The sequence below is a fragment of the Stegastes partitus genome, unplaced genomic scaffold (genome assembly GCF_000690725.1).
Source record: "Stegastes partitus isolate 25-593 unplaced genomic scaffold, Stegastes_partitus-1.0.2 Scaffold1965, whole genome shotgun sequence".
NCBI lineage: Eukaryota > Metazoa > Chordata > Actinopteri > Pomacentridae > Stegastes > Stegastes partitus.
This window is the reverse complement of record NW_007579696.1, coordinates 72,489-96,791: the sequence shown is the minus strand read 5'-3', so window position 1 is coordinate 96,791 and position 24,303 is coordinate 72,489. Positions and strand designations below refer to the sequence as shown.

The window sequence follows — 24,303 nt, the reverse complement described above, 5'->3', positions numbered from 1 at the left end:
TTTGTAAAGTGTGTTTAAGAAAAGGAAAAAACTAAACTAGCTGCTTTACTTCTGATGTTGGATATCCTATCAAGATTTTATTTTATACATAAAAAATCCATACTCTGCAAAAAATGTGGTATTATACTAAGGGAATGGAGTTTATTAATATGTTTATTTTTGATTTATGAAAAAACTTTAATGGTGTTTTAAATAAAAAAAGATTAACCATACCAATATTATAGAATTCTACTTGCTATACTGTACAAAATTAAGTATATTTAACTCATAAAATAGCATGCAACACTGAGCTATAATGTGCAAATTATGTTTAACTGCACTTTAAATGTTCTAAATGTATTTTATTTATATTATAATTCCTATAATTTTACCTGGAAGATGAATTTCTAAATGAACCGAGGCTTGCTGCTGTCAGCGGCGGAGCTGCAGCGCCCCCAGCGGCCAGCGGCGGCGGTGTTTTCACGTAGGGCGTGATTGCGCGGCCCCTCCCCCTCCACAGCCGATCTGGAAAAGAAAAAAAAAACTTTTTTGTATCGAAGGAATCAACAGCCGCCATCTTGTCGTGGCTCGGAATTAGGATTTCGGTCCAACACTGGGTTTTACGTAGAAATCGAGCATCCTTACCGCGATATGACAACGTCCTTCTGCCGAAAACGAAATCTTAACGTCGCCTCGGAGACATTTTGTGCGAAAAAACGGGAATTGGATCGGTGGTCGTCGGGCAGAAAAGCTCCGTATATCTGATTTCCCCTTCAGAGTGCGGCGATTCAGCCCCTGTCGCCGTTCGGGAGCAGTATTGTTTACCGTGGGCAAGCGGAGAGCAGATCGTGACTTTCGAAGTGATTTGCAAAAATACGGCATTTTTATGCAATTGTGCATTTTTGTGGAGCTTCGCGCGATTTTTGCATGAAGAAATTTGACGTCACGCAAAATGGGTACTTTGAACATCTAGAAATTACGACTTATCTCCTGGAATGCAGCAATCCACCTGATTTAACTGGATTGTCATTTTGAAGCTCGATTTTTACATGGGGAATATTTTATTTCGGGTTATTTAACGATAATAATGTGGGTGTTGGGTGTTGGATTATCATGGGGTGAATGGCGGTGGCGAAGCGGGGCGCTATTGCATCTCTTTTGAAAGACACTGACTCTCACAGCAAGGAGTAGCTAACGCTAACTGTTAACTTAGCTAGTAGCAGGCAATTAGCTAGCTATTAGCCAGTTAGCTAACGTTAGCAGGCTACCAGCTTGCTAATGTGCTAACCGGGGAGGTTTGGGTTGATAGAACAACTTCCCTGTCATAAGCTAATCGAATAAGCAACTTAACTAGCAGCCAGACAAGATAACAACTATGGCTGAAAACCTGCTGGACGTCGGACCTCCCAACTCCAAACGGCCGAAGCTGAATTCACCTGCCCTGTCAGCGTCTGATGGACAAGGTAAAGGCCTCTACACTCCCTCCACATGTAAACACCAATATTACAAACATTTGCACCCAACATTACCATGCAATTCGTTGTTAGATCCACTGGCCGTCCATGCAGCACGGTCTGAAGTTATCAGCTCAGTTTGGTGTACTGAGCTGTGTACTGGTGGTAGTTTGATGTGGTTTTACTGCAGTGTTGTGGTTTGGCTGTGTGGTGAGTGCCTACCCCATACACGCAAATGCCAGTTTATTAGGCACGCAGGCCTTGTGGTAATGTGCTCCAGTGCAGTTCTGCAACAGATCGCTCCTCCAGGTGTAACACGGTGTAATTCAACAACAACCTGTAGCCTCTAAAATATCCCAGACACTTAAGGCTGGGCTTCTCTAAACCTGAACATTATTGTCTCAAGAGACACTCCGTGCATGTCTGCTTCATGACGCTGACCTGTTTTCAATAAACTGTACCTCACTTGCAGCCTAATATGCATGTGTAAGCAAAGGGCATTTTCTTACATGTGCATGTTTTTGAAAGTTAAAAGTAAACTGTCCTGTGTTGGAACATTTGATGTTTATGATAATCATTGATCAGACCATGTATAAAACAGATGCGATGTCCTTCATGGTAGACTGACTTGTGCATAACTGCAGGTAATGAGTGCAGGATGGAGACACATTTGTATCTGCTGGACCCTGTTTGCCATCTACAATCAAATAATGATACGCTTGCCTCAAAATCACACCTATCCTCAAATAGGATGCCACTCCAATTCATAGCATACTGTGCATCAGAAATCCAATGAAGCTAATTAAATTTCTGTCGTAGCCCTGCTGAAGCAGTTCCATTGATTTGGAAAAGGATTTCATTGTATTTTTCATTTAGGTACTTGTGGAGAGTTGATTCAGGGCTGAGAGGGAAAAAAAAGATGACAAACCGTGTTCGATACTGATGCTCAGTTTAGCTACCAACTATAAATTCCCAAATTTCCTGAGACAAAAACTTAGTCATGTCTTGGTCACATGACATCAAAGCAAAAAGACAAGACGGGACAAATGTAATTAATTTATTTTTACACTTAAGTTCTATAAGTAGAAACAAAGTGTGTTGGAATGCCAGATAGAAATCTGCATCTCTTCCTTTTGAGTAATTGAGTGGTTTGGTTTAGAAAACACAAGTCTGTTTAATATCTTGATTACAACAGTTTTAGTTTGAAAAGAGATATCGGAGATACGAATCACTGCGTTTACCCCCCAAAATAAAGTTAAGTCGTCAGATTATGAAACAAGCTCAGATTTTGGGACCGTGTTTCGGAATAAATACAACTTGAAGATTTGAAAAAAATATGTTTGCCGGGTGTATTGTCCAATTAACTAGTGTAAATCAATAGAGAGTGACAAATACTATACAATTAAGTGGTGCTTTTTTTGTGGAAAGGCCTTTAGTAGTGTAGTAAACATAAATTTAGTCCCTTGGGATGTATTCCTCTCAGACTGTTTGGTACAGCATGTTCGGTTTAGCATGAGACTTCCTCAGGGTTCCGTGCGCCCAGTGATCCAACCAATTACTCTCTGTAAAAAGACTATTTATGTCTAAATACTTGCGTTCCCAGAACAAATGTTCTGGGGTTCCATCTGGGATGTTTTGGCATATTTCTGCTGGCCGTTGTGTATCAGCTGTAACATGCTAGTAGGGTTAGCCTTTAAAGCAAGGAATACACAGTGCTGTTTATAATAAATATGTGCAGTGTCTTAACTCACACTACACATTTTAATTAGCCTTCTCGCCCCTCAAGAGTCTGGTTCACACTCTATGGGACAGTCGGCCAGCCGCTGCATAGAGCTCACAGGAAACGTAAGCTTGAAGCTCCTGGTCGTTTTTTTCCCAATAAAGTTCATTCAAACAAGAGCAAAGAAATGTAGTATTAGCAGTGCAATTCAAGAGCTAAAATTGCAAAAAATCATTCAGTTAATTATAAATGTGTTGCAGCATTAATTGACATTTTTAATATTGATATTTGGCTTCCCCCCGCCCCCCTTTTTTTCTTATTAAAGATGTGCTGGCAGTTAAGTGCCTTATTTGCAGTATAAGTCACGACCAATGTGCCCCGGCTGAATACTTTTATATTTCACAGAAAATTACCATTTTTTTGCCTTTCTTTTGTTTCCTTTGCTCTACTGAAGTTTACCAAACTCACAAACTGCCACACCTTAAATCATGTGTGCCGATACGTTAGTCACCTGGCAGCAAATATGTCCCATTATCCAGCAGACATCTCCTGTCGGTTGCAGGGCTTGCTCGATGCTGTTCAGACTGGGCCTGTCATAATTAGTACATAATCGCCTAAATACAATAATTAAGCTGACTGTGATTATTTCGCATTATTAGTCTCCGCGAAGACGGTCTTTGCTAACTCCCCCCCCGCCCCCCGTCTTCGCTAAGTCTTTACTAACAGGCTCTTCCACTCCTGTCCGTGGGAGGTGTGTGTGTTTGATTGTAGTGTGTAAAAGGGAAGGGGGATCACGCCGAGGTGATGTTGGGCTGATGGGCGAAGACCATCTTTGCTTAAATCCCGCTCCCCCCTCAAATGAAACTGAAATGTAAGATCAGAGACTTAGTAATACATTTTCAGTTTTGCTCGCTCATTGTTTTGGTATTACTGGCTGCACAGTAACGATGGCGTAGCTGATGCTATCAAAGCCTTTAGGCAGAAGACAAAAAAGCTCTGGTAAACCCACCGTGTATTGCTTGCCAAGCACTAAACAACAGAGCAAGTTTTCTGAAGAGTTAGTAAAGAAAAGAAGGAAGTGAAAAGGCCAATATTAGTACAAATAAATGATTATGTTCCTGGATCTGTCAGTAATCCTTTTAATGTGACCCACTGACCATAAAAAAGTCTTATGCCAATAATATGTCATGTCTCTTTACTGGTCAGATTCGTTTGGAGATATTTTTTTCCCCCCCAGTAGTCAAGGATTGATAGGCAGGAGCTCTAACTTACCTTTGGATTGCAAGCAAGAATGTATTCAGAATGCTCTTGGGACTATCAAAAGGTATAGCCTGCAGATATAAAAGGATCTTTACTTTTCACTTGTGGTTTTCCAGGGAAAAAAAAGTACAATCCTATTGAAGTGTATTACAGCACCAAAGAACCCTGTTGCACATCGAATGCAACGTAAGATGTGTGTTTTGAAACAGTCACCCACGGAAGTATTTAACCCTCTCAGGCACACTTAAAAGTGTACGAATTTCATTGTGTTTTATAGCAAAATGTCAGGGCAAATTCTGTATGTTCAAAATGAAGACAAAATGTATTTGCACATCAAATATGTAGGGTTCTAAAAGCTCACAGTTGCATTGTTTTTTTGTTTTGTTTTTCATCCTTGAGCGTGCAGTGATGCTTGACAATATCTGGGCAGGCTTTCAACCAGTCTAATAGCTGTGGTGAAAGTTTCCTCCATGTTTTAGCCAGCAAAGCTGTCTGTTCACCCACACTAAAATATTGTAAAGCTGATTTTTTTTTTTTTACTCTATGGCATCCCATTGGTGCTCTGTGGGATTTAGGTCAGGACTCCTGGAGGGTCACTCTAAGACTTCTGTCGCGTGACTGATTTTTTTGGCTGATATCTGTAAGGCTGCATCCTCCATCAGAGTTACTGGTTCCAGCAATAAGCTAGGGATGGCATAATACCAGAAATTTGGTAGTTGTTAGCAACTCCATTGGAATGCCACATTTCTTAATATCACAACAAAAAGACTAAAAGAGTCAAATCAAAAATAGTATTTTGGCATAAACTCTCGTATTTAAAAAAGAACTGCTGGACACCAAACGGGCTAACGTGCTAAAGGTTATGTTGACAGTTTAGAAAATAATGATGTCTTCCAATATTAAAAGCAGCACCCATCTCATGTTATGCGCCATAGCTGCATTAGCCTTGACAAGAATGCGTTAGCCTTTGAATATCATATGTGGAGCGACGTCACAACCTACGCCAGCCTTTGCAGTTTGCAAACAATAAGGGTTCCAAGTTGGGGTTTCATCGCCTTGAAATTTGTGTACAAATTCGGATGCCTGCTTATGAGGTGCTTCAGTACGTTTCTGGCACAAACAGAAGATATCTTCATGGTGTCCATTAGGGTGTATGTGTTTTTGTTTGTTTAGCGCAGCGTACCTGTTGTTCCACCTGCATACGACGTCCCATATGTATTTTCAGTATGTCTGGTATCTACAGTCCCGCTTGGTGCTACAGAAGAACGTCCACTATCTTGTTTTGAGTTTTGCGGTTGACTTGGTACTCAAGTACTGATTCTTGCAACACTTTGTACCGTCAGATCCATGTGGGCTGAACTTAGAATCATCTGAATACAACTCCACACACCTTGTAAAGCTGCAGCCTTTCTGTGCATGTTCTTTTCCAGATTTAATCTAAGCTGTCTTTGAGCTAATGGTTTTCACTGTTTTACTCTTCCGCCTGTCTTCAGACTCATTGATTTCATTTTCAATGATCTGAATATAGACCAAACAAGTATGAGCAGTGGTTTTAGTTCAGTGGTCATATATAGTGAAAGCATAAATTGGTTGGCTCAGAAATGTTTCGCTAAGTTGAAAACTTTACCAAATGATGCTCTGTTGCCATGCAGAGGCAAATGGTCTTGCTTTCTCAAATTAAGTTGTTTTAAAATTTAGTTTACAGTTGTGTTATTTTTTGTGTGAAAGCGTTGTTGCTTGTTGAGGCGTACATGTTAGTCCATATTGGCTTTTGATTCCAAAATAAAGGATAGTTTACAGGGTTTGTCCTGGCTCAGAATGGGCCTTTGGGGTCTGATTATACACAACTATAAACATAATGGCATGGTGTACAGTAAAGACAGTTTGTCTATTGCTTTATATGACAGAAATATGAGCACATTGCTGTTATTTCTGACCATTTAGTAAACAAAAATGTGTATTAATCTTGCATCTTTGAAACTTCATTTAACAACTCTTTTAAAAATCCTGAATTGTTTTCATTTTGTTCAGTGATTTTCCTTTTCACGGATTTATTAGAGTAATAGTTTTATCAGATTAATTCAGGATTCAGTTTTAAACTGAAAATACCCCCTGAACTTTAAAATAAAAGATTATATGTAGGTTCCAATAGGTTTTATAATTTAACAAACTTTGTGTTCATTTGTTGTTACCAAAGCACATTGTGTGTATCCCTGACGTCTAACGGACATATAATTTGTGTTTTCCCTCATTAATGGCATTATGTATACATTGTGTCAATTACAATTATCAGTAAATATAAACTCGTTGCGATTATATTTAATATACTTGGCCATACTGTCTGGCCAGGGAAATAGTTTTCCTATCATGGGTTCATCGTTGAGTTTTTTCATGTCTAGCCTGCAAGAAGAATGAGTTGGACAACCTTTAAACAAAACACGGCAGCCGCAACATCAATGACTATAAATTACAACGTCCATCACACACGACAGAGGCGCCACATGTCTGCAGCCATCAATCAATAACCCGGCCCCTCCTCCTCCTTTATAGATCTCGCCAGGTACAGTTGGGACTTAACGGATCCCATGGGACAGCACTGGGCAGCTCCATAATCAGCCGTAACTTACGGCAGATAAAGAGCCGGCTTTCACTCATTGATGGCTGTCATGCCTGGAGCTTTGTGACCCATCTGCCCTGACATTTGGCCTTTTTCTTTCACAGATGATTTGAGTTCCACATCTAATATTGTGATGTAATGTTGCATCATCACAAAATCAAGTCACGACAGTCATGTAGGCAGTCGCAGTTTCCGTCTGCACCAGTGAGCTGTGCCACTCAAATCCACATAATGGCATCAAGCAGCTGGCGACGAAATAAGTCCAATGAAAAGTATGGCAAGGTTCAGTTCTTCCAAGTTCCACACTGAACAGACCAACATGCTGTGTAAAGTTTGCAGACTGATCAGTTTCATGTAGTTTTAATAAAGAGCTTTTTTTTTTTTGCTCCTATCTGTGACCGAGCATGATGTTTGTGCTTGCAGTGTCTGTCCTTGTAGTCAAGTTTTGTGTGCACTTGGGGAGGTTCTTTTTTTATTGTTGAAGCAGAGCAAACATGTGCCCCCTGTCTGTCTATTGAGGCCATCTGTCACCCACCCCGCAGGGTCCCTCAACTCTCCTTGCCCCACAATCCACAAATAAATCCAGTGGTTCTCCACATAGGTTTCATTAGGATGTCTTGACATTTTAGTGACTTATTTCAACATGGGATAGTGGCTGTCGTCGGTTAAAAATGTGTTATTGGGGATGCAGAACGGCTGTGTTTTGATGACATTTTAGTCATGGTATTTAAATTTCTAAAGGTTCTTTACTGGTAGATGTCTTTAATTAGGCGTAGTTAGGATGTGTTCGGGTGGTTTGAGTCTCAGGATAGCTGTGTTTGTCTTTCTGGTTCCTAAAGCCAGTGTGCTAAAACTAATGAATATTTCATACGTGCCTTGCTAAGGTCTTAGTTCTGCTCCATGTGTCAGTCATGGCCATGTCTGTGAACCTCTCACCCCCACCCTTAGACACCCAAATGTTCACTTACCACTGCATAAATGGCACTTTTAATACCTCGCAGGCAGACGGTAAGCTCATGACGCAGCCTCTAATGGAGCCATTTATGCTTCTGCCTGAGGGCAACCAGAACAACCATGAGAAAAAGAAGGGGGAGTAGCAGGACAAGGGGACATGTTCCCACCCATCTTTCCCTAATTTTTTTTTTTTTTAGCTAGCTTAGTATGCATCATGGGCTAATTGGTAATTTTGTTAAAGCTGCCATCACATCTGTCAGTGCTTGTATTTAGGCTTGTTACAATACCCTGTTACTATTAGTTTGCATTGCTGTTTTTGCTGATTCCACCTCAGCAGTGTTGGTGTGAAGTAGAGAAAAGTGAGAGTGAAGCTGAAAAAATATGCTTTGTGTTTGTTGACAGCCGATAAAATTCAGCTTTTTGTTTGTGCAGTTATCATGAAAATGGGATTTCCGAGTAGACATTTTCCACACTGATGTTGGTTATATATTACTTATGACCAATCTGTTTGTTTTTCAGACTTGATACTGATCTTGATTACTGTGAATCAAAGAGACTGACAACCACTACTGGAACCAATGCACATTGGCAGTAAAAATAAAAATGTTGGTGTTAAAATTGAGAATAACACAATCTCCAAAACTTGATTTGGATGCTTTTGTTTATTGATGTTTTACGAATGTTTCAGTCGAGGTAACTTTTTAACATTTGGCCTTTAGTGTTAATAGGTTATTGTGTCATGCAACAGTCAGATAGGACTGTGGGTGCAACGTTGCCTCAGACACGACAGTGGTGGCTGTAGATGAAGGGAGACAGCTACATCAGAGCCAAAGGAGCAGTTTTTTTTAAAATAATGAAGTAATGTTTTCAGGAATTGTCTCAAAAAAAACAAAGCTGTCGATAATTGGAAAAACGCAGAATATTAATCTGATAATTGGTTGACTGTTCTGTGGTATCGTTTTTAGGTTAGCAGAGACAAAATCTGCAAAATCGGAACAAAAACCAGACATGCAAACGTCACCACATATCAGGAAATTGGCTTCTTTCGCAGGGCCTAGCTGTTAATTTAGAAGGCAGCCATAGATTACCCTGAAAACAATAACAAATAATGTTGTAAGATATAGGCCTTAGTGAGCAGTAAAAGGGATAGAACAGTAAGTAAACAGAGAAGAACAGCGCATGTAACTGCAGGAGAAGACGAGACAAACTGTTCGATCTCAGTCGATTTTACAGGAAACAAAGGAGAGCGTACTAACGTCACGTGATGCTTTAATGCCATCACTCCGATTTCTGTTAACCACAATCAGTTATAGTACTTCTTGTTAGCGAAGTAACCTGGTTATAAATGATAGCTTCTCTGCAATCACATGCTGTTTATATCTATACCTTTATATTGTTTAATGTATATCAGCTCCAAATATTGGCAGTTGGTCTTTTTTGATTACCGATAATCGGTATGAATATCGGCACTTTGTGTTCATCTTCAGTATTTTCTTAGTAACAGATGAAAAAATAAAACATGAGCCTTCTCAGTACAGATCCATGTTCCCTAATCCCTATGTAGATTTATTTATGGAAAAAAATTGTACCGTTGAATTTTTTCCAACTCAAGCTACTGGATACAATGAAATGATGTGTCCTGTTAAGCCCACAATACACAGTGCTGAGAAGTTCTAATTGTCACATGGGGATCTGTGCTATACCACGATAGTGAGGTAATGCAAAATTAAAACAACGTACTTTTCTCTATATCAGTTTCATATTTGTGTGTCCTTTCTGTGTGATTTCCCTTGCTAGCACATGTTCTCCAGAACAGAGGGAATACCAAATCGTTGCAAGCAGTAGGTGTAACTCTTAGTTGGACAGAGACAACAGCTCTCAATTCAGCCAGTAGTAATTAATTTTTTATGCTTGATGGTTTGGACTTGGCATAGACTTGCTAACTGGAATGTAAACAAAGCTGTTGTGGTTTGCATGCTGTGTAGTTGACACATTTATGTGTGATTGTGAGCACTACATGATTCACTGAAGCTTGATTTGTGTAAAATGCCTAAACTTTCATTTTGGTTACGTTTTATCAAGTGGCATTGACTAATTCTTTGTGCATCTACAGTCAAAGTTATTATTTATTCAATAAAATTCCAAGTAAATGACTAAATATGTTGTTTAATCCAAACAGCCACGTCTTTTCCCTTGACCCATCCGTCCAACATTTTGCGTTAAAAGGGCATACCTACAGGAAATCCAAAGTATTGTCGAGTGGGTTTCTTGCTCCTCTTGCTTCCACTGAACAGTAAATGAAAGACTGCCAGCAGTCATGTTGCACCTGTCCCTCTAAGGCCAGACACATGGCCTTAGGGCAGGATGACAGACATTCCCAGTCAGAACCGCTGCTGGGGCTGCTTTTGTGAGTATTTATAGCTACCACCTCCGAAACAGGAGTCACAGAGGATATATGAGGAATAGCAGAGAGCAGTATGGTGGTCATTCGGCTAAGGAATGAGGGGTAATTGAATGAAAGAAAAGAAGTGAAAAAGTAAAAAAAAAGACGACTGCATGAAGAGAGCAGTAGTCGTACTCCATGTCTCCCCCTTCCCCCATGGTTGGGCTTCCCCTGGCTGCATGTGGCGATACCTAACCAAAACATTGCTTTGCATTTTTGGTCACCAGCCAAAGAGCTTAAGGGCAAGGTTGCAGTGTGTGTGGGTCCCCATTCAGAAATGAAGGCTGGGCCAGAGGCCTGAGCGCATGTGGTTGAAGTGAATACTGCTGATCTGTGGGCATCCATGTGGCTGTTGGTTAGACAGGATGAGCTTGAGAGGAGTGAGGGAGGCAAAGACGGATGGTCCCTTCAGCCTAAAACAAGCTTCCTCCACATGGAGCACCTGCATGCCTGATGCAAGGGACAGACAGCGAGTTAGCGCTTGCAGATCTGTGCAGTAAGGCTGTGTTTACTCAGGGAAGTGCGAAGGCCAAGTGGCCTCATTAAAGGCAGGATCCTGACTGAATCTCAATGAAGACATCCAGTCGCAGCAGACGGGAGATGACTGCTCCAGTCTGTCCTCTCCGATCTGGTAGCATTAAGACCAAGACCCTGTTTGTCATATATTAGGTGATAACTTTAATTCCGTTTTAGATAAAGTGACATCCCACATCTCTCACCATTTTTTGTTGGAAATGGAAGCCTTTATACTGATCATAGCCTTAACTCACTTCTTTTATTTAGTAAGTAAAAATTAACCGTTTTGGCTTCGTCCAAGATTAACAAATCACTCCCCCACATGCTTTTGAAACATCAAGTTAGATGTGTAAGATTTAAGTCAATTGTTCTACCCTTCTCAAGTCATAGCAGGAATAGTTTAACCACCTCAAGGTTTCATATTGTGAAAATGTGTCTCAGTCAGAGTTTTACCCAGTTTCTACATTGATGCTAGCCAATAGTTGTCAAGCAAAACAACCCCTTGCTGTTTGCTTCCTCCGAGCTGAGCGATGCTGAATTAAGCAGCTGCCTCGCAGTCCGCCCATTTTTATTTCTATTTATCTGTAGCTGTTTCTGCTGACTCTAAAATGCCTCAGCCCCGAGCAAAACACGCCAGATGTTCTGTCTTTGGCTTCAAGAGCAAACAAAAGTGACTAATTGAAAACCCAGTGGAGTGATTTTATTTTGATGGTAATGTCCCCATAACATTAGGAAAACCCTTGCTCAGCTAACGTGGCTAGCATTACCGCTATCTTTTAATTTTGAAGTTATATTGTGGATTGCTATTGTTGTTATGGCGATTGTTATGGGTTCAATTCATTACTGTTGCGGTTGGGTTACTGATACTCATTTGTAGGTATTTTGACCATTTTAAAGATTAAAACCAACCAAATAGCAAAACAAAGAGCTGTAGGTGATGGGTGTTTTTGTTGAATCTGATGTACCTGTTACATCATGAAGGTGAACACTGACACCCAACATCATTTATTCTGACTTTGTTATGATTTTGAAAACTGCTTGTGCTCTCCGTACCATAACAGTTGCTTGATGCACAACAAATGCCAACAGCAACACCCCCCAAGAGAAGAAATATAATTTTTTTTTTGTCCTACTAATTGATTAGTCCAGTGAGGTAATTTTCTTGGTCAAGGACAACCCTAATTCACGCATACCTCCTGATCTTTTCTCACTGTCTTAATCACTTCATCTCAAACAAATCGTGGCTCCCTAGGCTCTCAGCATTATGCTCACACCTCTGGATGGTGTGACACAAATATTCCTCCACCGCCCAGCAAGAACCCTGAGTGCTGCTGGATTCTCTCAGTTGTCACACTGTGTTTGTCAGCCAGTAGCGATGCTCTTATTATCACGCTGCGTGCGTGTTGTTTCTGTCTTGTGCTGCAGGGACGAGACCACAGTACAGCAGCAGTTAGCATGTTGGCTCATTACCGTCTCATAATTGTGTGTTGTTAACATTTGGACTGAGAAGAAGTGTCAGCTGAGGAGTAAGAGGATATTTTTTGATTTTTAACACGTACTATCTCATGTGTTGAATTGTGGGATGAGATGCCAGTGGTACATTAAAAAGTAAATATTTCTGTTTGATGAATAATAGTTCAGTGAATAGGTTTTACTGTCACACATTGTTGAAGTACTCATATGTGGCCTTTTTAGACTGACCCAATGCCAAATTAACTTTATTTTTTTCTCTTCTTTTATTCTCATAGATCTGGGATCACTGTCCTGGGACGATTTGGAGAATGACCTTCCAGATGAGCTGATCCCTAATGGTGGAGATCTGAGTCTGATGGGTGGGATGCCTTCAAACGGTGGAGCAGCCCCTGGAGCTGGTGGGCCAGGTGGCACCCCGGCAGGCCTTGGTGGTGGGGGTGCCCCTGTTGTCCCGGATGCAGCCGCCAAGCACAAGCAGCTCTCAGAGCTCCTTAGAGCTGGTAGCACCTCCAGTATCACAGGCACAGGGCTTAACTCAGCTAGCCCTCAGCCAGGCGGCATGGGGCCACAGCTGGGAACACCGCTGGGTAAGAGCCCCCTTGGCCAGGGCTCCCCCAACAACCACCCGTCCCCCCAGGCCCAAAAAGCAGGAACACCAACTGGAGTAGCAGGACAGAACAACAACAATAATACTGCAGCTATGGGCTTGAACACGACGGGGTTTAACCAGGCCATGATTAACAATAGCCAGGGCCATGCTGGCCTCCTAGCCCAGGGAGGGCAACCTCAACCCGGGCAGGTGATGAATGGTGGTCTGGTGCCTGGAGCTGGTAGAGGACGGGGAGCAGGGGTAGCAGGCATGCAGTACCAGGGACCGACCATGCAGGGGACTGCACCAGGACCAGGAGGATCGGGGAGTGCGTTGGCAGAGACGCTCACCCAGGGAGGGCAGCAGATGGGAGCTCACACCACCCTCAACGCAGCTCAGCAAGCAGGCAACATGAACAAGGTGAGTCACACCTGTATTTTCATTGTGATTCTTTTACGGGTAGTGTTTGTGCATTTAAAGCCAACAGTGTATTGAAGCGCACAAGGAATATGTCTCAGGAAGTGATTTGTCATTGGCATAGAATTATCAATTTGTCATTCACAGTTTTAGTGGATTGGGTCGTGGGTGGAAACTATTTTAGTAGTGAGCACAAACAAATGTGATTCATTTGAAAGCATGCAGACTCCTGACAGAAAAGCTTAATAAGCTTGTTGATGAGGTGTTTTGCGTCTTGGCACTTTGGGGCCTCGTTCTTGCTGTGGTGCTTGTTAAATCAGGCTAACATTTTAGCCTGTCAAGAGAATTTTGTTCATTTGGCAAGCTTTGACTTCTACTTAATGAGGCTTAATTTATCAATCCTGGATGACATTCCTTTAGTGCACACTTTTATTTGGATTAAAAGCAGCATTACTGGACAATAAAAAAACAGAGTCTGCTCCCACATGATCAGCTGGCATGGCCTCATAACAACAGAGGTGCTTTTTTTTTTTTTTTTTTTACTACTTCAGTGACACAGCACAGGTTAAATTTACCCCATGGAGTTTTTATTGTAAACAAACATGGTTTTGTTTCTCACCAAAACAACATGACCTATGTTTAAAGGGACACAAAACAGCCATGTTGAATGCTTCTCTTACCTCATAAAACAGTTTCAAAGGCTGCTTCTTTTTAAACTGGTGTTGTTTACACAGTCTTGCCCTCCTTTTCTTGACTTTTATTGGCACATTGCAGCCTTTAGGCCGCATTGCCACAGTACGCTTCTTCTCTTCTATGGGTACAAAAGTGTATCTCATCATCCTTGTGCAATGCGAACAGTATAGAGGTACCCTCTCATCACACATTACTCTACAATACATTCACCATCAAAATATCCATAGGGCACCCCTTTTTTGTATTGATTTTTGCTTGTTTTCCTAGTTCTTTTATTTTCTCCAATTTGCTATGAGCAGAGAATGGGTTCCCTGTATCAACTCTACATTTTTGAGTTTAGGAATTGTAGAGATTTGCTCTGCCTCTTACAATAGCTCCAAACTAATGACAAATCCAGATTCATGTTGAAATAATAACAATCTACCAGGTACCGTTGGTTACTCTGGTTACAAGTGGAGATATGGTTTGCATGCAGTGGCTTATTTTGAAGTACATTTGTAAGTGTGACATAATTGCTTGTGCTTATCTTTATGTAGCTCTTAATTGGCCGGTTAATGAAAGTGGAGTTGCTCTATGACTGGCTGTAACACTACTCACAATTGGTCTTGAATGACTTTGTACATTCACTGCATGATATATTGATTTGCAACTGAATTTAAGCCTTATACACTGCAAATAGCCTTTTTGGCATATGTGTGGTGGTTGCATCCGTATCTATACACTCCACTGGTTGGTCTGTTGGTTTATCTACACAGTCCTTTCTCCCTCTCCACTCATTTACAGTGTCATCACCACACAGAAAATAGATATACACTTAACACTTGGCACCTCCACACTCACTCGAGAGCTCAGTCATTGTTAAGATTAGTCTTGGGACCCGAAATTATATGTGTGTGAGAGTTCATAGTGTCATTGACTGCTACTCTGGAGCTTGCCGCCACTGTGGTTTCACAGGAAATCAGTAGGAAGCCATCTATTTTACTGGCTGTGTGTCAGCGCCAAGACACTAAAGCTGTACGTAACCACAACACACAGACAGATGCCCCAAGCCACTGAGCAGAGATAGCGAATGAGTGTTTTGAGATTCATTTTCAGATAGACTCTGTTGACATGCTTTAACCACAGGAAAGATTAAAAGCTGACGCAGAAGTATCGGCGAGGGGACTGTCAGCCTTTTAAAGAAAAGGCCCATTTGAGTGTGTGTGTGTGTGTGTGTACGTGTGTGTTAGGCTCAGCTGGTGTTGGGTGATTGTCGTGTCACCAACTGCTATAGAGAAAAAAAAATCCCACTAGATCCAGACTTTGTGTGTGGCTTCTTCTATTGTGCTTTAATCACAGGTTGTAAATCTCTTTCTGGGCATTAGTGTTGGTGAGAGGCTACTGTCCCTCCTTCCCGCCACATGCTGCTTTTGTTATTGTGTACGGGCGAACACTCCCCTTGCTTTCTTTCACTTATTGGGTGGCTGCTTACCCCGTCAGTGAAGAAGAGAAAGACAGGTATTGTAAACCACTTAATCAGTTAAAATGACAGAGGGGAGTGCACTTAGGATGAAGGAGGGAGGCCAACTCAGCTGAACAGTCTAGCCTGGCAGCGGAGCGGCGAGATGATAGTTGGCAACTGTCCTGCCTGCCGATGTGTGGAGTGTGTCATAGGGTGGGGAGGGGGGGGAAGGACTGAATGGGAAGAGTGAAACGGAGGGGGTATGTGTTTGTGTGTGTGACTGCGTATGTCCGCCTGCTCAGCTGTGTTGAAAGACTGCCAGTGTCTGGTCGTCTCAGCTGGGTCTTTTTTATCTGGTCTGTTGGAGCAGTGTCAACAGCCTGAGGGGATACAGCCTGGTCTGGCATGGCAGTCTCTGGTCTGGTCTTCCAGCAGCTCCGTGGATGAGAGAGCAGCGGCAAGTTAATCAGTGTGTAAAGCAAGGCACTAACAAGGATTTTTTTCCCCCCCCTGGTGCCACACATCTTAATGTATGCACTCGTGGTTCTTGAGGGTTGGCAATATGGATAAACTCTTTATCACAATTTCATGCTGTGATTTGGATATGCACTCTGCTTCCAGTTCATTAGGTACATCTGGTAATGCAGTCAAATATAAACCCAACTATCATGAACCTTCATGAAGCTACATTACATTTACAATCCATCATCAATTATTCATTAAATAAATAATATGTTATAATAGTTTTAACCACTGACACTTAATATTCACTGCAAAATTAGTTTGGTTATTTTAGGGATGTTGAAGTACAGGTAGAGTAAACATGAGGTTACTGAATAATAGATTAAATAGCAAAAAAATGGTTCATTTGAAATTGTTATTCAACAATTGGCCTGCAGAATGCAATGAGTTAAACATAGCAAATGAGCTGCAGTCTTCCAATGTAAATAAGCTTTAACTAACTTTAACGAAGAAGTCTATTACATGAACATGTTTTTTAGTCATTATCAATCGTTTGCCTATTTTTATTAAAGGTCAGGAAAAAAGCTATTGAGTATTTAATCACTTTAGCCTCTTTGTAAAGGTACATTGGGAATAATTTTAAAGTTGAAACACGAATGAAAAACACGCTTTAAAAAAATGCAAGCATACTTTTTAAAAAATACATCTGGGTAAAGGAATGATCTTACCTTCATACATGTTAAATAAGAAAAGTAAGTAGAGGCATGCTACAGAGGGCACCTAAGGCCAAGATGCCGCCACACTGTGTACAAGTTAAGCTTTGTAGTGGCTAGCCAGTCCTAGTTATCACCGGATGGAGACCCAGCACTGTCCTCCATGTGCACCCTGACATCAAGGGCTCCTCGTCATCTGTAAGCGTAGGCTGCTGGGAGTGTGTCGTTTAGGTGAAGGTTGTGGGAGTCGCTGGCTTGTGGCTGTTTTTAGACTGCAAAGCCCATCTTGCAAGGGCAAAAGCCAGTTCTCACCAGCTGTAGGTTCCACCAGGGGAGTTCTGCAGGTGTCGACAGGGGTGAGGAGAAGCCCAGGTGGCCTTGAATCAGTGTGTTTTAAGAGACCTGCATGGCAATCTTGAGAGAGGGACGCTGGGTGAAAGGGCACCATTATAAAGGGATCTGATGAGCGGCTATGAGCGAGGGAGGGAGCATGCTTGCGGTTTGTTTTATGGAGCTGAACTTTGCATCTTTGTTTTTTATAGTGGTTTTCATCTAATGCATTTTGGTGAATGCTGTTAATGTCTTCACAACAGACTTGAGTTATAATGGCTTAATATTTAAGTATTTGTCATACCTAATGACGGAGTGACCGTTGACTGTAGGTAATGTTGTTCTAGCCACCAATACTGCTGCGCCAACTTAATCAGTGTAGGAAATCTGAGTATTTAATTCCACCTCTAAAACGTATTTATGCTCATCATTTTAGTTCAGTGCTAACATGAGTCTCAGGTAGCTAGCTAAACTGACTAGGTGCCAGACAGTGGCAGCTTTAGGGCTTTAACACCCTACTTTCTGTTAAAAATGCCAAAGCCTTAATCGCTGAGCCACCACTACCCATCAAATTTAGCAGTTTTGAGCAGTTTGAGGGCAGGGAGGTGTGCTGGTTTTATGACCCGAATCCTTTCGACCAGTCAGCAAACACGACTACATTTTTTGAACAGTAGGAGGCTGCAGCTGGCGGCGCAATGTACTGCAGAAAATCCACACTACATTTTCTCACAGTTGAGCTGCTTATCCCTTGCTTGTGCCTTGTCTGTTAATATATATTTATCAGTGAAGTTGCTATCAACAGTTAGTTGATTTATAATTGATCATTAACATCCTTATTTAGAAGTGTAGGATTTTTATGCTCTTAATTTGTATTACGCTATTCTGATAGGTGTTTCTATTTTGTCCACTCCATTTGGGTAGACTAAATAGCAGAAACACACTTCTCTTTAGGATCATATCTTCATGATAGTCTAGCAGTGAAAATATGAAAATTTGTCTTTTCATATAAATGATCCACTTTTGGGAGAATATCTGTGTACAGGAAGTTTTCGCTAATGGGCTGTAATTACCTTAAAAACATCACGATTTCTTCTACAACACAACAGAATCTTGAGAATACAACTGGGTACAACTTATGGTTAATTGTGTGACTAATTAAAGTGGCTCATTAAAGAAGCATAGAGCAGCCAACACAAAAGAGCATTTTACTGGTAGCTCCCTAGCCAACCTGCTGCAATGTTAGTAATGCGTTTAATTGCATTGTGTCTAACAGATTCAGTGGTTGCAAACTCTAGTACTAGCTTCAATGGGGAAGGAGGAGGAGAAAAGGTTGGAAATGATTCTGTAGTCAAGAGGTAGAGAAGTCTTCTCTGCCAATAGCTGGTGTCATGCTGAGCTGTCACTGTGCCAGAGCATCACTGGACTGGTTTCGGCAGCCACAATTATCCTGGCGCAGCTACAATAGTGCTTGTCTTGGCAGAGGAGGACTTGTAATGACAAATTGGCATTGAGATGGAGGGAGAACCTTTGTTGGCACATCGGTACTGTAAATGACTGGTGGGACAGTGAATCCCTCAGGTGAACTTTTAAGCATATCAAATCAGTATTTTAAACACATGAATACTTTGATCAGACTAAATACGGCCCTGCAGGTTTCAAGAAGTGGCTTGTTTTGTTAGTCTATGGAACTAACACTGCTCACGCTGATAAATTATTATATTAACTTTTATGTGTCTGTATTTCCAGATGGGCCTGGGTAGCAATGGCAGTCCGTTTGGGGCTCAGCCCTACGGTCAGGGTGCCGCAGGACCGGGCCAGCAACTAAACCCTCAGCAGCAGCTCCAGAACAAGGCTGCCCTTGCCAACAGCCTGCCGCCCTTCCCCAATGAGCTCAAAGGGGCCGCTGTTACTAGCGTGCCAAACATGGTCAGTACTTTTTGCACACAATCAAACATTACCATTCACATAATAACAGAGCGTATTTCTCTACATTGTTTGATGTAGCAATACCCTCGTAGAGCTACAAACAGTGTATGTACAATACTATCTGAGTTTATTTTTTAAGTTACCAACTAATTTTGAAATCTAAAGTGATCCACCGCTTTATAGTTGTAGTGAAAAGCCATATGTTTGAGGGCTGAAATATTAATGTTTTTAATAAATGTTGTAATGGTTATTAATCACACTTGAGCTGTCATGACAGTTTTTGTGAAACTGTGTCAGTTTCATCCAGCGGTACAAGAAGTTGTGTAATGCAGTAAATTGCTTCAGGACAACATTTCACTCAGCTGGATGACAGTTCTGCTCTATCAGGTGTAACTGTACTCATCATTCACTAAAGATACACTGAGAGAATATTTTAGTTGGCTTCATCTAAGTTTGTACAGCAGTTAAGGGCCAGCCTGAAGGCCTCTGAATAAGTATAGAGGGATAATTCGCATTATAGTGATTATTTTTACTATCATTTGAAGTCTTTGTGCAGATTAAAAAAAAAAAAAAAAGAAGAAGTCTTGTCCTAAATGACAGCTTTGGATGAGATGGATTTCTATACCATTGCTGCATTCACAGGACAGATATAAACTCACTACAACTTTGACGTTTGTTTGCCTGTTTGTTTGTCGTCCATACAGCAGCTCCAGCAGCAACCTCAGCAGCAGGCAGCAATGCTCCCACTGCCTGGCGGCGGAGGTGTGGCAGTGCCTTCGGCAGGCCCCACAGCTGACCCTGAGAAGCGCAAGCTGATCCAGCAGCAGCTGGTCCTGCTGCTTCATGCACACAAGTGCCAGCGAAGGGAGCAGGCCAATGGAGAGGTGAGGGCCTGCGCCCTGCCTCACTGCCGCACCATGAAGAACGTCCTCAACCACATGACCCACTGCCAGGCCGGCAAATCCTGCCAGGGTGAGTTGGAGTTTTCGAAACAATCAGACAATGAAGTTGATCACATCTTGATGTTGCGAAGTCCGTAGAAGTCTCTTGCCTGTTTTGCTGATTGTGACTCTGCTATTGTGTGGTCACATTTTTGAAGGTTCACTTTGTTTTTGTCATTTGATCTCTGAATCTTTCATTGAAGATATTGAAATCGACCTTTAAAATACCAACATATATCAGGCTTCCCCTAATGGGAATATCTAGTGTGTGGTGGGTGTTAAGTTTAAGGGTGTTGTGGGAGTTGGCAGTTAAGATCAAATGTCGATAATCATCCAGACACAGTAGGTGGTAAAAGCAGCACAATGACAATCCAAGTTATTTGCACAATAGTGTAGTCAAGTGCAAAAAAAAAATAAATCTCTTATTTCCACAAAGATAATACTTAGCGACGCTATTTAATACCTGCAGTAGCTAGTAACTTTTCCTCCCATTAATTTCTCTGTTCTCTTATTGTAGCCATCTGTGTTGCTATTTTTAGGCAAAGTTTCTTTTTGCCATCTTGAAATGGAGTGGATTCAAAAGGTAGCAGCAGATTTATTAAAAATCAAAAGCTGAAATCTGTTGTTCACTCAAGTTGTCAGACCCACAATTCAGTGCTTTATAGCAATTCTTTTTGTAGCAGTTGCAGCTTTGAGTCCTTTTCTTGGGTAAGTCTCCACGAGCTTGAACTGCTTGGTAACGGTCACAGAGTTGTCCCAATGCCCCTCCAGCTGTGTCTTTGTCATGATGACAGGTGGATGGTCACCCCAGTCTCAGTTTTCTTTCGGTACACCTCTGCATTTGGCTGCATTTATCCTTCCTTTAATTCTGACCAGTCTGCCTGTCCCACTGCAGAGAAGCCCTCCGATAGCCTCCAAAACCATGCTTCACAGTAGAGAAGGTATTAACCAGGTGTAGAGCAGTGTCTGGTATTTGCAAGACATAGTGCTTGGAGTTCTGCCAAAAGAGCTGAATTTTTATCTCACCAGACAGGAAAATCTCTTCCCTCGTGTTTTATATTCTATAAAAGCTGTTTGCCAAACTCCAAGTGGGCTGTCATCTGTCTTTTACTTAGATTGGCATTTTTGGCTGCTCTACCATAAAGGCTAATTGATGGCGTGCTGCTGAGATGGTCTGCCTTCTGACAGGTTCTTCTATCTGTGCAAAGGCCTTCTGGAAATATGTTGGATGACTATTAGGTTCTAAGGGCCCTTCTTAATCTGTTACTCAGTTTCACTATTACTGAGGTTACTGTGCTTCTGGGAACACTCAACAAATTGGAAGTGGTTTTGTAACATTCCTTGATCGTATGCCTCACAGCAGCTTTGTCACAGAGATCTACAGATAGTTCCCTTGAACTTAAGGGCATGGTTTTCCCCTGTTCTGTCCACTGAATTGTTGGTCCATTGGTATATACACAGTTAGGTGAGTTTGTCCAGTCATACAGTTTGTCACAGTTTGATTCTAGTTCAGTTCTAGCCACACCAGATTTGTTTTTTGTTTTCACTAAATATGCAAAAATTGTTAAAAAACAAAAAAAAACAAAAACAAAAAACATGTCTTTACCTTTGTCACTTTGGATTATTGAATATGGCAGTTTCATCACTTTAAACATAAATTTACAACACAACAAAATGCAAAAGTAAGGGGATTGGAAGGCTTTCCGAACAGCATCTCCACATACTAATGATCTGCTTAAATTCATTAGATAATTCTTCCATTCAAGCATCTGTTTGTTTAACACTGATTATTAATATTTTGTAATAGTTTTGTCCAGCTAAAGTTCCTTTATATCACATAAATATAAAAGTAATTGTTTGCAATAGTACGATGTATTAGATACACATTTGTAAACCCTCATTGGTCATACCGTGTGTCTCTGCCTTATCCCGGTGTGGCATACGGGGAATTTCCATCCATTCAAAAAACACTGACCTCCCACCTGCTCGCCTTTGCGGCTGTGTCAGCTGTTTCTCCCCCCAATAGTTTCATTGACCTGATTAGTGCCGTTTCTTTGTGTTTGTTTCTTTCTGCTCCTTTCTGTGTCAGCCCCAGCATTCCTGTGATGAAAAATTCCCCTCAAGCTACGCTCATTTAAATTTGGCTCCACATCTTTGCGCCACTTTTGGGCTTGAACGCTTAAGTTAAATTGCAAGCCAAACACACAAGAGGCCAAGGTGTGTTAAGTGTGAAGGCGTCTGTCTTTCTGCTCTCTGCATGCCAACTCATTTCCTTCTGCTCAGGATTCTTGCCTCTCAGTACCACTGAAATAACCGTGGAGAGAGATTTTGTTTCCCAACACAGTTATCTCTAGCATTTTTAGATTTATCTGATGTCTCTTGGCTTGGTTCATTTTCACCTGACGAACCCCAGAGTCTGCGGTATGAGTTGTGCTCGGATTGTAGCTGGACTTAAATCTGAGGCCTATTTTTTCTTTGTCACTGCATACTGAATCTACAAAAAGATAAGCGTATGATAGCACTGCTGTGTTTGAGGTTTTTTTCCAGTTCTGTTGGCTTTCTTAAAAAGATAATAAAGTTCAATTATGCTTATTTGTACATAGCCCTTGAAGCCATGTAGTAATTTTAAATGGACCAGCACTCACAAGTGCCAGGTACCGAACAGAACTGATTTTAGGCTGGTGGTGATTTCTTTTCAGATTAGCTGCTGCCACATTAGCCTGGCCACAGATGAAATGAAGCACCTCAGTTTGTTCAGTTGCCCACTAGGAAACATGGTTTAGATTCCCTTTCCTCTGGGCCCAACCAACAGCCTTTCAAGAGTGAAAATTAGTGCAGCGAGCTGAAACTGAGATCTTCCTTTTGGGCAGACACGTTTCTTTACTGTACTTTCTCTCATTTACGCTTGCTGTCCATCTGTCTCGTTATATCTGCTTTTTCTTCTTTTTATATTACACAGAGGACCACCAAACCCATCATTTACTTGTGTTACTGTAGCAAGCGTTTGTGTCTTATTTTTTACCAGTGTCTATGAAGTAGTATTTTCATAGATCCCCTTTTTAGGCAGGTTAAGCAAAACAAACTTTTCCTGGAAACTCACAATTAAAAGATATTTCTGGAAATAAATTAGAAATTAAGGTTAGCTGGGCAAATAACCCCCCAAAATAATGAACATAGCCAATGAATCATGTCTGTCAATGTGTGCTTGCATTTTTTGTGGGTTTTTTGTAGGGCTGGACCCGAATAGCCGACTATACATTCACTGTGCTGGAATCGGGATATCAATTTTGATATCCGAATTCCCCCCAGAAGGTCAAAGTCGCTGTCTGAAATTTTATTTCTAAACACCTCATTTGTTTCCAAAATGGCTCGTATGCAGGCTACGGCACATGCTAACCAAGCAGCTGCAGTGCATTCAGACGTGTGTGACCCAAAAACAATGTTGAAAAATAGTAAAATAAGGTATTCTAAGGTCAGATTTGCCCAAGTTGAAACTGAGTGCTTTTTCTACATGGGCTGTTTTTCTGTGAGTACAATATTCTATATATGGACATTTCTATAAGCAGAGTGCATTTTAAATGCCAATACTGCAGTTGAGTGTATTGTTGCAAGTGTCAGACAGGAAGGGACTAACTGAGCCAGTAACAGAGACAAAGAACTAGTTTCAACCACAATGGCTAGCATAGTAGCTGTGCCGAATGTGCACCAAATCAGCCCGATCATCATCATACACTCAGACATATGTGACCATGTGCAATTTTTACTCGCACACTCTCACAAATGGGTCGCGTATGCAACCATTTTTTGGCCCATTCTGGAGCCCTGCGTTGGGTTTCAACAACAAAAGCCAATCTATGTGAACACAGCCTATCTTTTTAAGATTTTAAGATGGCGGTGCTCTGCTCGGCTGCGGCTGCACTAGCTCGCGACAACATCGGATCGTTTTTGTGCGATTATTATGACAACACTGTGAGTTTAGTGGCTAATCCGCCGTCTATAGTAAGGACTTGTGTGTATGATTGCCCATTCCTATTTGGACCGCAGACTTTGAACAGTTTTCAAGCTGTGAACTCGGACACTCTGGAGAGGCTACGTAGCTTCGGCCTGCTGAGGTGGCAGCAGAGCTCCCTTCCCACACAGACCGATGCAGGGAGAGACGGAGGCGATGTGACAGAAAACGTAAACGGGGCTGCAGAGCTGGGCTATCGGCTAAGCTAAGAGCTAACCCGTTTAAAACTCTGCTCCCATCTGTTTTACTGTCTAACATTTGCTCTCCGGAGAACAAATTGGACTATCTCAAGCTGGACCTAACAACAAAACAGGAGGTGAGAGACTGTTGTGTCCTTATCCTGACGGAATCGTGACTGAACTCGGC

General features: G+C 41.6%; 1 protein-coding gene across 1 annotated transcript in view; it reads left to right on the top strand.

Moving 5' to 3' along the window:
- The first annotated feature begins 561 nt into the window (after window positions 1–561).
- Window positions 562–24,303, top strand: part of crebbpa (CREB binding lysine acetyltransferase a) — a 46,156-nt gene continuing 22,414 nt past the window's right edge. The window contains exons 1-4 of the mRNA XM_008303256.1: window positions 562–1,442; window positions 12,692–13,425; window positions 18,808–18,987; window positions 19,692–19,959. Of these exons, the coding sequence (XP_008301478.1) occupies window positions 1,355–1,442; window positions 12,692–13,425; window positions 18,808–18,987; window positions 19,692–19,959 (1,270 nt within the window). The 5' untranslated portion in view covers window positions 562–1,354. The remainder of the gene's footprint in view (window positions 1,443–12,691; window positions 13,426–18,807; window positions 18,988–19,691; window positions 19,960–24,303) is intronic.